The sequence below is a fragment of the Centruroides sculpturatus genome, unplaced genomic scaffold (genome assembly GCF_000671375.1).
Source record: "Centruroides sculpturatus isolate CEXI.00-Female unplaced genomic scaffold, Cexi_2.0 scaffold1585, whole genome shotgun sequence".
In the NCBI taxonomy this organism is placed as follows: Eukaryota; Metazoa; Arthropoda; class Arachnida; order Scorpiones; family Buthidae; genus Centruroides; species Centruroides sculpturatus.
Window position 1 is genome coordinate 94,626 of NW_019386001.1, and position 13,537 is coordinate 108,162.

The 13,537-nt window shown below is 31.4% G+C and overlaps 1 protein-coding gene and 3 pseudogenes across 1 annotated transcript; all 4 read right to left on the reverse strand.

Annotated features, from left to right (window-relative positions):
• Positions 1-382: 382 nt before the first annotated feature.
• Positions 383-1,213, reverse strand: LOC111613045 (elongation of very long chain fatty acids protein 6-like). The gene has a single exon (XM_023354347.1). The coding sequence runs from the start codon at positions 1,211-1,213 to the stop codon at positions 383-385; it is 831 nt and encodes a 276-aa protein (XP_023210115.1).
• A 3,045-nt stretch (positions 1,214-4,258) lies between these two features.
• Positions 4,259-5,077, reverse strand: LOC111613046 (annotated as a pseudogene).
• A 7-nt stretch (positions 5,078-5,084) lies between these two features.
• Positions 5,085-9,527, reverse strand: LOC111613047 (annotated as a pseudogene).
• Positions 9,528-9,642: 115 nt separating this feature from the next.
• The window catches only part of LOC111613048, a 9,882-nt pseudogene continuing 5,987 nt past the window's right edge, over positions 9,643-13,537 (reverse strand).

Below are 13,537 nucleotides of genomic sequence, written 5' to 3' on the forward strand. Positions count from 1 at the left end.
CCCCACCTCCTACACCTATAACCATCAATATTTTTCAGTTGCTTATTCAGTTCTCGGAAACTTAAGTAATAAATTCTGACAATATTCAATAGATTATATTTTTATTTGATGAAATTTAGTAAGTTCAACTACAACAAATGTATAAATTTAAAAATTCCATAAAATAAAACATTATCCTAATACAAAAATTCATTAAACAGACTTGTCCCTATGATGATATTTCGTTTTCAATCCACAATGAAATCAACTTGAATATATACTTAATTAATTAAAAGAGAATATTTAACGATAAAATATGATTTATGACAATTCTACATAATATTCAAATAAAATAATAATCGTTTTATTATAACAAGAACATTTATCGTTTCTAACGCTTGTATTAATGACATTTTTGATGAAGCAAGTTTGAAGGTTTTGTTTTCTTCAAATATGAATCTCGAAAGAAGCGACAAAACAACCAAGCGTAAGAGAAAAGCATGCCATTAAACAACAATAGAGCCGTGTTGGTTTGTTCGCAATACTTTCCGCTATAATACATGTATGTGGCTAATAAATTAATAAAACAACCCACAAACATTTGAGCAATTTGCATTATAGTAATGGTCATTGCAATAAAGACAGGTACTTTTACCTTCATTGCCATCACAGCATAATAAGTATACATGAAGCTGTGTACAAACATGTTCATCGTCATACACCAATATATGCTGGACGATTCATTGGAATTAAGATACCATATTGAAATCAGAGTTAAAGCGTGATGATACCAATGCAAAAATATGACCTTACGTTTACGAAGGACAATAAACATTGTATCTCCGAATTCAATGAGTTTTGACCATGTAAATAAAGACATCCAGAATGCAAGCGGGTGATATTTTAATGAAAAGCTGAGATTACACACGGAGAACGTAAATCCGAACTCTCGAATTAAAATCCACAACCCTGGAAGCAATCTTAAAGTGCCACAAATACTGAATGCCGCCAGTAGTATATTCCAGATGACAAGTTGCCAACGAAGCTGGAAAGGAGGCCTGGACTTCATATAATTTTGCAAAGAAAAAGTAATTATTATGTATGCAATTGACATGGGAACGGCATAAGGTAAAAAACTCTGAGTCCACTTATTGTCTACGTATTGATGTAAATATTCTTCTACGTGAAGTAATTTAAATTCTCCTCTTTGTGTGGAATATTCGAGAATTTCCATAATGATCTAAAAAAATCATAAAATGAACGTTATTCATGATTTACTCTTTACATACTGTAAACACTAAATTAACGTATTATTCCTTAATTAAAGAATACATAGTCAATGCAATTTGTGTTTTCCGAAGAATATAATAAAGATTCTCTAAATTCTTATGGCTAAATAATGGCTTGTAATGTAAGAATGCATGAAGATATGTCCGGAAATAACACAGCAATCTTGTTGAATGGTTACAAGAGTACAGTGCATGGTAATAGTCAAGTGTAGAAAATTTAAAAATGTATTTAAACCAAATGAATCGCCAAGTTTATACTTCAAAATTATCTGTTGGATTACAATTATAGATTTCAAGCGCGGGTTCTGTCCCGTTTCGGATCAGCCTTGCGCCCAAAATTTTCAAATTCCTAATAATTTTTGTTGTTGTATTACAATAATACAGCCCATGTGGGTTTTACATTCATCTTTATTTATGTTTTTTTTTACAGATAAAGCATGAGTCTGAATAAAAATAAAAGAATTTAAGTTACTTTAACAGTAGAACTAAAGAATTAGCATAAAGTTGCCGAAATTTTTAACAAAATACAGCAACAGCTCTATTGCATACAACGCTTTTAATTGTCACAAGCTTTATAAGTTACAAATTACAAGCAAAATATGTTGAATAAAAAGTTAGTAACAAATTATAAGCTAACTGTCGTGAGTATTTTTTATTGTATCAATAACATGTCGTTATACAAGTACTTTGCTACAAGCTATTGTACGCCTTGTATCTGTATCATATCTCTTACAGGTGAACGGAGAACTTGTACAACAAGATTCAACACAGTTAAAAATCCTTAATTACATCTTCTCTGCTTGCTTATTATTAATGTTTTACTGCATAATTCTGCTATAATATAAAAAATGTCAATATAGTCTGTAAGATAACAGGAACACTTAGACGCAAAAATTAATATAATTTAGTAAAAAGTAATTATTGTATTAATAATCCTGAAGAATGAGAAAATAATCCAAAACGAACAAATTCTTTCTAATTTTAATTCTATCTTGTCAATGTAGGATTTAATTACACTTGGTAAATCAATTAGCTAATTGCATTTTACAAAAAAAAAATTATTAAAAGTTCAAGTTAGTAACACTCCGAAAGTGTTCGGAGTCCTTATGAATTAAATAGTCTATATAAACAATTAAACAGTTCTAATAATAAAACTCGACTTAATATAACTAATATATTTACAAATATTTCAATTTATACTTACTGTGATATACGATAATATGAATAATATGATAATGTCTTGAGATAGATTTATATTATCTCACACTTTCATAGGTCGTTTAGTCGCTTGACACTGTACGGATATAATGAAACTGTTTTTCCGGATTTTTATAATTATATGAAGTTATTACGAAACATTTCATGCTAAATTAATTTTTAAAAATGTTTAAAAAATTTAACAGACAAAATAAATATTTAAAATTTAATTAATTTTATCCTGTTCGTTAAAACAAGAAGCAATTGTCCTAATAGAAATGAATTCACCCCATACAACATGCCAATGCAAGATAATGTAATACTGCCAGGAGGTGAATTTAGGAGAGTGTGCAAGAGCAGTTGCACCCCTTCTAAGCGTTTTTTCCGAGTAAGGTCAGGTAGATTAGGTAGTAAAATATTTTTAGGCATATTTCAGGATCCGCTATTGTATACAATACCATAACACAGTGAAGGTCACGAAGAGTCTGGAATGTTAAATATACCCATATGACGAGACCTATATGATTAATTAAACCTGTTATAAGCTAATTTAATACAAGAGAAGATCGGACAGATTTCGATAAGTAGCATAAGTGAAGTAAACAACTCTAATTACGTTGTTTAATCATTCGTTGGTTACATATTAATAGCTTGAGTGTAACCCGGATCTACTTGTTTACACTTTTTCATAAAATGTATATTTATTGTTGATGTACAAATAATTTGTATTTAATTTATATTAAAAGATTTTGTATTATAAAATAAACTTTGGAAATTTATTATTTTTAGGTGTAGATGAGTCAATATCCGTTTTTAATCAATATCCTATTTTGGAATTTCCTTATTCACAAACATACTTCCTAATCTGATCAGCAGTGTCAATGAGTAATTATCATTAGTTACGTAAATAAGTCTTAAAAAAGAAAGTTTGTATTAGTGATGTTGGCCGAAATATATATATATATATAATTAATATCACATATAAGCCAAAAATTCTAAAAATAGTATTTAATAAATTGCATCATTTTTTACTTTTCTGGTTATATATAACAGAGAAAAAGTATGGCAACTGGTTAAAAATTTTACCTCTTTCAAGAATTTTACAGTTTTGGACTCAGAGGACGTTCAAACATCTCCTGAAGAATGTTAGTGTGTGGGGAAACACGATATTGTTAACCCATTTTAAAGACTAATAACTGCTGAAGCTTCTGTCGAAAATTCGTGAAACTTTGCAGGGGGGTTTCTGTATTAAAGAAAGTAATACTATTACATTTTAGTACTTAAAGGTCAAGGGGTAGAGAAATACAGGAAAGGTCATATGTCATATCTCTAATGGCGTGCGGCCGTAATGAATATCTTACTTATTGTTAACATCTACAATTTTTTTTATGAAACTCATCTCTAGCTTTAAAATTAAGATAAATAATAATATAAAAATATTTTTAGTAATAGAAAACCGATGGCGCAAACATATTAGTTACTAAAAGTAACTATACGAAAATAATTAAACACAAAATAGCTTTAATTTATGTTTAATTCCAAGTGGTACATAAATTAATATACATAAATCTACCATATATATAATGAATATATATTATTTGTAAAGTTTACTTTCATTTAAAATATAACACAAATAATTTTTTTTCTATTATACTACATTACTGCAACTAAGAACAAAATTATAGTAAATACCATTCTTAAAAACATTTAAATAAACATAATCTCAAATCTGTTTTTTTTTAATTATTAAAATTATTCCGAGAATTAAAAGTTGCAATCACAGCAAATTTCAATCAGTCATCTTTTCGCTGCTGCACAGTTAAATTACGTCCTCTGTTTAAGTATGTATTTATGAATAAACGAAAAAACAATACAGTATAAGAAGCATATGCAGACAATGATAAAAATATTAGCTGATCAGTTTGTTCACAGTATTTTCCTGTAAAATACCGATTTACAGCCCATATAGTAACAAAACAACCGATGATCATTTGAAGAATTTGACTTATTGTAATTATCATTGCAATAGAACGAGGCACCTTTACTTTTATTGCTTTTGCAGCAAAATATAAATACATGAAGCTATGAACCAACATGTTCATTGAGCAATACCAATACCCAGTCGAAACTTTTCCCGAAATATTGTATAATGTTACAATCAAAGTTAAACTATGATGGTACCAATGCAAGAATATTAATTTCTGTTTTCGAAAGACGATAAATAATGTATCTCCCATTTCAATTATTTTTGAACATGCTAATAGAGAAACCCAAAATTCAAACGGGTGATGTTTTAAAGCAAAACTGATATTACACACAGAAAATGTAAATCCAAAATCACGAATAATGATAAAAAATCCAGGAAGCACTCTTAATGTTCCACAAATACTAAATAATGCCAATAAAGTATTCCAGAGGAAAAGTGGTCCACGGAGATGATACGGTTGCTTGGACTTCATATAATATTGCAGAGAGAAGATGACTATAATGTAAATAGCTGATATATGTATGGCATATGGGGAAAAACAATCAATAAGCTTAAAATTCATATATGTTGATAGATATTGTTCAACATAAAGCGGTTCGAATTGTCCTTTATACTTGGAGACTTCAATGGAATTATCCATCATCTGAAAAACAAAATTTACATTAATAATATCGTATATACAACGTTGTGTTGTTGCTTGAATTATTGAATTTTAAAGCCATTAGTTGCATTTACCTTATAATGTATTCTTAAGTGTTTAAAGGATTAATCTAAAATATCTTGTCTCACTTTAATTAAGCTAAAATTAATTAAATTTGTTATTATATTTATGTCAACACAAGGTGTATATATATTTCCCTATGTTTTATTAAATATTGGAGCATGTCCATTGCTCGTGATTTTGTTGGGACGTGCAGCTGCTGAGTGATATGTGATGTGCTGCTCTCTTGGGAGCAGAGATGAAGAGACACACATAAAACTGGTAAAGATTAGTTTAGTTTAGTTTGTTTAGTTATGGCAACGCAACACTTGGGCGATCTGTTTAGGGGGACGCCTTCTGGGATGTGTTTTTAAGGAAAATTTGCCCCTATTTAGGCGTTACAGACGTAGAGAAAACCCGAAAAACTCCACGTGGCCAGTGACGTGGAGTTTTTCGCACTCGCAGTGTTCGTGGAACAAAAACCGCTTGGCCACTGGTGGGCCTAAACTTTAGTTTATATAATAACGATTTCCAGACCTATGTGTGCTTATACATTCTCTTGAATGGACATATTGAAAATATGAAGTGTAGTTAAAATATATTCAGGCGTTTTCCCGTGATGAGGCAGCAAACATCTAACAGACAGACAAACGGATCGTTACTCGTGACAAGTTTATTTTGTAGACGAGTAAACAAATGTTGAACAATTTGAGCCAACTTACACCTGAATAATATTAAGAAACTATACATAACGAAAACAATTTATTCTTTATATTACGTTAAATATTAATAAAATAAAATAAATATATAAATATTTAAAGTATAAAATTAAATATAAATATTTAATTTTGTATTTAAAATATAAAATTCATAGCTTAAAACAATTTAATAAACACTAGAATTGTACATAATCAACAATATTTTTAATCTAAATTGTTAGTAAAATTAACTAACAATTTAGATTAAAATAACAAGCAAATGTAATAATATCTTTTTTTAACAATTAATAGATCAGTCTGTTTTATGAAAATCAAGAATGTTGCAGAATTATTTATTTTTACAATAACTATTACCAAGACAATTCGAGTTGCATTTTATGTTCTTTGAACGACATTTCTATTTTTTTTTTTTTTTTATCAATACAGTATCTTTTACAGTAAGATATTGTAAACCCTTGCTTAGTTCCAGATGTTAACATGGATACTGAGCGAAGTGTTAATGAAGTTGAGAGGGTACGTCCTGAATGTTAATAAAGTTACTCTCAGAAATTGTAAATTCGTTACGATCAGGAAGTCTTTCCTTGTTTCCTAACTGATAGAGACCTCGTGTATTAATGCTCGTAACAACAGCTATTTCTGGGAGCTACACGTCCCCTATCCACATCAGGCACCCAAGCTCAAACATTCGAACCAATTTCAATCTGTCTGTCGTATCGTGGTTGCATCAGCTAACGTTTAGAATGAGTTATGATTTTCTTAATCACTACAACTGTTGTGATCAAATATCATGAAAGCCATGACGCGAATTTCTCTTTGTGGTCCTTTTTGAGTTAGTTACAACGCGTTGTGGCCGTTCTTACAAGTGCCACAATACAAATATCGCGTTGTGGACGTTTTCTTGCTCAATAATCTAACATATATATCTTAAGAAAATAATATTGGATTTAAACTTAGAAATACAAAACATTTTTAAAATACATAAAATTTCGTTTTACCTGCATTACGGTAGGAGTACCTTCACGGAAATGAGGTATAGTAAAATGAATATATAAGTTAGAAGTTTGATAAGGAAAACTACAAACTAGTTTGATCCTCTATATTTACTTTCGAAGAATTGAGAAATTTATATGTTTAGTATTTATTTAAATAAATTATAGCATAAACATGACCTTTCTGGTTTCCTCTATTAGCATGTAAACAACATTTATAGATAAATAAATTTATGCGGTTACAAATATTAAAGGCGTAAGGCAGCTATTTCAAAATTACAGGTTAAATGCTTCATTCGAAATTGGAATGAATTGGATTGATTGGGTAAAGTAATACAACACGCAGACGATCTGTCAGGAGGAGTGGTCGCTAGGAGTTTTTTTCTGAGTAACTGGTGCCTATTTAAGTGTTAATCAATAAATTTTTGTATAGACATAAAAACACAAAATATGCACATATTTCATGAAATATATATATATATAAAATATATATATATATATTTTAGGGTGACAGAAAAAAAATATGATTAAAAAATAAACAAATTTTAGGCAAGACTTCAGTTATTGTAGAGTTCGTCTATAAATCTTGAAATTAAAATAAATAAATATGAAATATATGTGGTGCTATTTAAGTTTAAATAAAGCTGGCAAGGTTTCTCGTACAACATTCCTAGCAGTCGAACAGGAAATCCGATAATATTTAATCGGTCTTTCTTCCTGTTCGACTGTCAGGAAAGTTTTACGATTTAAAATTTTAAGTACTAATAAAACGTAAATAGAAAAATGTTGATATTAAATGAACTAATTGTATTGTCTTTTCCACAAAATAAGAACATGTTCATGTAGATGAAGGAAAATTGGCACTACGTTCCACGATTTACCTGAATAAATAAAAATCTTTATTTCTTTAAGCCCACCAGTGGCCTTCTGAATATAACCACGGAAGTCAATTGAACGTGGGTTCGCCCTTCTCCGACAGATTGCCCGCGTAGAGTTTTCTGGGTATTCTTCTCATTAGTAACATTAAATATTTGCTACTTTTCCACAAAAGAATTTCTGGGAGGGAGTCTCTCCTAGACACATCATTCATGTGACATATATGAAGAAATCTAAACTAATTTACATTGACACAACACTTTTGTTGCTTTTACAAGACGAAAAAAGCTCGTATAGCTCCTAAACCGCAGGTATGTGATCATACTCTTTTGAGAATCCGAAAGTAACAACGTAACTAAATAACAACATAACTTCTTGATGATAAATTTAACGAATAGCTGACAATTTTCACATCTGGGACTACAAGTATATCATTCTTTAATATTCTTCCGATTATGCTGTATTATATACTGTTTATTTTATTACTTTTATATATAATCTGTGAAAATTATTGCAATTTATACTTCTTTAGTAATTGAAAATTTCATGTTTATATCAACAACAGTTAATGATTTTTTTAAACAATTAAATCAATCTAAATTGTAGGGAGCCAAAAACTAATATATTCTCATTTCTCTTTATTTTTTCTTTTGTCCTAGAGACTTCTTTATTAAAATCATATATAGAATGCTTTAGTCAATACAGTATGTATGGATTTGAAATGCTAATTTTTATGAAGCTAATAAGCTTCATAAAAATTAAATTCAAAATATGAACCGTTCTTTTCAGACTGCATTATAAAATTGTTATAATTTACAAAATACTAATGCAAAATAAGCAAACAGAGATAACATTATTTTATGTTTATTATCAAATGGTACATAATGTAATGAAACATAATACACATATATATTAATTATATATTAATTTATATATTAATTTAAAATTTAACTTTAACAGTGCTTTTATTTCATATATACACAGGAAATATAAGTTTTTTTTTTCTGTTGAATAACATTAATTCAACGAAGTACAAAAACTCTTCTCTTAATTACAAGTTGTAATCAAGGCAATTTCGCATCAGTCATGTTTTCGCTGCAGCACAGTGAAGTTACGTCTTTTGTCCAAGTACGTATTTGTAAGAAAACGAAAATACAATACAGCATAGGTAGTATATACAAAGATTGAAAAGAGTTTCGGATGATAACTTTGTTCACAATATATTGCTGTGAAATACTGACTTGCAGTCCATACAGAAACAAAACAACCGATTATCATTTCAAAAATTTGACTTATTGTAACCATCATTCCAATAGTACGAGGCACTTTTACTTTTATTGCTTTTGCGGCAAAATATAAATACATGAAGCTATCAACCAATAAATTCATTGCACCATGCCAATACCCAGTAGAAATTTTGCCAGAAACATTGTATATTGTTAAAATTAAAGTTAAACTATGATGGTACCAATGCAAGAATATTAATTTCTGTTTCCGAAAGACGATAAATAATGTATCTCCAAACAGAAGAATTTTTGAACATGCAAATAAACAACCCCAGAGTTCAAGGGGGTGATGCTTTAAAGCAAAACTGACATTACAGACAGAAAATGTAAATCCAAAATCACGAATAATGATCCACAATCCAGGAACCATTCTTATTGTTCCACAAATACTAAATAATGTCCATAAAGTATTCCAGAGGAAAAGTGGTCCACGGAGCTGATAAGGTTGCTTGGACTTCATATAATGTTTCAGAATGAAGATAACTATAATGTAAATAGATGATATATATATGACATATGGGGAAAAACATTCAATCAATTCAAAATTTATATATTTCGATAGATATTGTTCAAAATAAAGCGGTTCGAATTGTCCTTTATACTTGGAGACTTCTGTTGTATTATCCATCATCTGGAAAAAAATATATTTATTAATAATATTGTATATACAACACGTAATTTTAAGCTAATGAATTTCTTTGAATACAATGAATTAAAATTGTTGTGTTGTCGCGTAAAATTTCGTATTTTAAAGCTATCAGTTGCATTTATTTTATAATGTATTCTTAAGTGTTTAAATGGTGTAATGGCTGGAGAGGTTTAAATAATTACCGTTATGAAGAACGTTAAATCGCATTCAGGCGATCAGTTTCACGATTAGATTCCTCTTTTTACATTTTTCTCATTTTGCAAATGTCACTCTAGCATTCATTCCTTGTCATGTGTTGAGTTGCGATATTCCTCAATACAAGTGTTTTACTTTAAAGTTGTTTGTGTCCAGTTTAAGACATGTTCAAAAATAAATAAGAAGTTTTCTGAAATGAAATAGCATTTAATAATTTCTATTAATTTACTTTACGTACACATGACTTACTGTATTTATTTGTAAATGGGCACACTTTTAAATTTTGGAGAAATAAGGAAATGAAATATTGTATACACTGAAACGATTGAAAAGGAGTAGGTTTTTTAATTGTTTATTGTCGAAATGAATAGACTTATTCCTTGTCTCTCTTTTCCTCATATAATAACTCGAAGTTATTGACTCTGTTCGCCAAATGCCACTAGAGTACAAAGAAACTGTCTTAATCATCGGTAGTCGGACACACAGTAGCAATTCAGATGTCTGAACAATAAAGTTAGACTGAGAAAAATGATAGTACAACCTAAATGTGGTCAAGCTGTCATTGCTCACGATTCCAACTTTCTAATGTTTACACACATTTTTACACTTCTGAAAGCTGTTTTACATACACCCAACTAAGAACTGAATGATTCTTAACTTTTGGACCTACGGGGCTTTTTTTTCAATTTAGGGGGCCACTCAGCATAATAGCTATAAGTCATCATTCCTCATTGCATATGTTCTATCAAATCCTTAAATTTCATGAGCATTGCTTTTCTGCTATAGGCAGTATAGGTAGAAGCCTTACCTTCATTCACCTTGTAATTTTGTAGAGTCTCGCGAGTTTCCATTTTAATTGAACAGGCAGCGGGGCTTGAAAATAACGTTGCTCGGTTTAGTTTCCGAATTTAAAAGAAAAAGATCTACATTTGTACGTTCCGTCAAGTTCTTTACGTTTTCGGTCAACTTCAGTCTGTTACCGGCCGTAGTCGGTACAAGACCTAAGCATAGACACATCCCTCGAGTAAGAAAAACAGCTGGCATTCATCAGACAGTAGTGGTTTGTCTCTAGCTGCAAAGCCAACTTGAAGTTCTGTTTGCTGCATTTGAGCAGCATCAATTAACGTTCCTTTTGGGAGTGATCAATCGCACAGCGGCTGCAGGTTTGGGCCGCTGCCCTACAGTGCCGGGCAATATGCTTAAACTCTTCACCGAGTCAATGCTAGAGGTTCCAATACTCGGTTTTTCGTTTAGTCTACATGGATTTTGTCCCTCTCGAAGAGCTTTTTAATAGGAGTGTCATTAGCTCACAGATCCAATTGAGGTGGTACCCCTTTTTTAAGGAAAAACTTGGGCTTCAGGTTGTCGACTTTCATGCCCAAAACGTTCTGAGCAGAGGTAATCCCTACCAGTTTGTCCTTAAAATATTTGGATGTTCCTTCGGAAAGAGACATTAATAAGGACTCCGTTCCTGCTTACCTGGCAGACATTCTTAATACCCAATTTTAACTTCGTGGAGTTTACACTTCTCTATTTGCCTTTCCATCCTTGGGGTATACGAAGAGAACATGTTCTGTCAAGAGAAAAGAAGACACTCGTTTGGGAATATCGGCTGACTACTGAGGGGGCTTACTTGCAACTTTTGAGAATGTCCCCGTTTTTTGTCATCGCGAGAGTGTTTGTTCCGCTCGTACGGTTTTTTAGGATCGGTTGGTGGGACATGAGCCACTTTCCTTTTGCTTAAAACTTTAACTTCCGTGCTTAAGGCACTAAACTCTCACTAGTGTTTTAGCATGATCGTAGTCATCTTCAGGAAAAGATGCTGGATGATAGAAACAACTGTCTTTTGACAGCGATTATCGGTTCTGCCAAGCAGAGTCACTAGCTCTTCCGAGATGTCATTGCTCTCCTTGTAAATAATTGAGCATTTGTAGTGCATCGTGACAGCCCCTAATTGCTTTTTGGCTGAGGAAGAATTCCTCTTTTCCCTGACAGAAGCAATCATTTATTCTGGGTCCGTGCAGGATGTCTCGACTTCAAACTTTACGGAGCAACTCCTCTGGTTGTCCTCAAAGTCATCTTTCCCTCCTCCCTAGCCATGGTTGATTATTTTTTGGCTGGAGGATTGGAGAAAAGCACTTCCAAAGAGGAGCAGCATCTGGATGTGCCAATCTCTATTCCATGTGAACCTGTCTGCTCAACACCGGCTTGCTTCTTACGGCTGGCATTTCGCTAACTAATTTTTCTTCCTCGGTTTTAAAGTTGACTTTTTCATTTTCTTCTAGGCCATAGTCAAAGGCTACATCAATGAACTCTGTGACCCTATAAAAAATAATGGTAGGCTGCATCTCCACCTTAACAACAACATTATTATTTTTACTAGTGTCACGATTCTTGCAGAATAACCGCTTTCTGGTTGAAGTGCCGGATTCATTACTTCCTACCTCTCTTTTCACACATAATGACGTCTTGGTAATTCTCACTTGCTAACACTTCGGTATTCTCTACTTTGCATTGCTCACAGCTTAGAGTCAGATGAAGTAACTCTCTTTTCCCTGTCTTCATTAAATAAAAATAAGAAAGATTTGGTGAGGCCACTCCCAACCTTCCATGGGCGCCCCACATTCATTTGAAAGTTGAAGTATGCGTTTAAGACCCTCCCCACGTCTCGATCAATCCGTGTCTCACTTTAAAATAAAATTAATTAAATTCGTTATTATATTTATGTCAACACAAGGTATATATATATTTTCCTACGTTTTATTAAATATTGGAGCATGTACATTTGCTGCTGATTTTGAGGAGACGTGCAGCTGCTGAGTAATATGTAATGTGCTGCTTTTTTTGAGAACAGAGACGAAGAGACACACATAAAACTGTTAAAGTTTAGTTTATATAATGAATGGACATATTCAAAATATGAAGTGTAGTTAAAATATGTTCAGTCACTTTTTCCGTGACGAGGAAGCAATCATCTAACCTGACAGACAGACTGATCGTTACTCGTTACAGTTTTATTTCGTAGACAAACTGACAGATTTTGAACAAATTGAGTTAACTTGAAGGCGAATAATATTAAGAAACTGTACATTACGGAAACCATTTATAATTTATAATACTTTAAATGGTTATTATAGATATATAAATATTTAAATTTTGCTGGTGAAGGATTGGGGGTGTTGAGATAAAAGTAATCGTGTGTCATATATCGAGCGAAATCATATTTAATAAAGGTTTTATCGTCATTAGAAATGCAATTTTTTAAAATAAAACTCATTCCTACTGTTAAAAGTAAGCATTTTGCCATTTTATAATACAGTAGAACCTCGAAAACTCGGTCTAATGTGGACCGAAGAGTAGCCGAGTTTGTGAAAATGCCGGGTTATCGGGAATGGGGTTAAAAAAAATAAGTACGAGTGTTTCCTCAGAAAATACTGTACTGTACTTGTATGTATTGTTTACTTGAGAATATAACAGAGAATAAACTGCCCAAATACCCTTAAACAAAGGAAAAGTACGTCCTTTATGAAGGCATAGAGCCTTTACTACATGAAAATGAAAATTAATGAATACACTGTGTACAGTAATTTACCTGATAAGACAGACCTCAGAAAAATACTTTATGAGAGCTTTTATACTTTTATAAAGCTGTCTATAATGAAAATTAATTA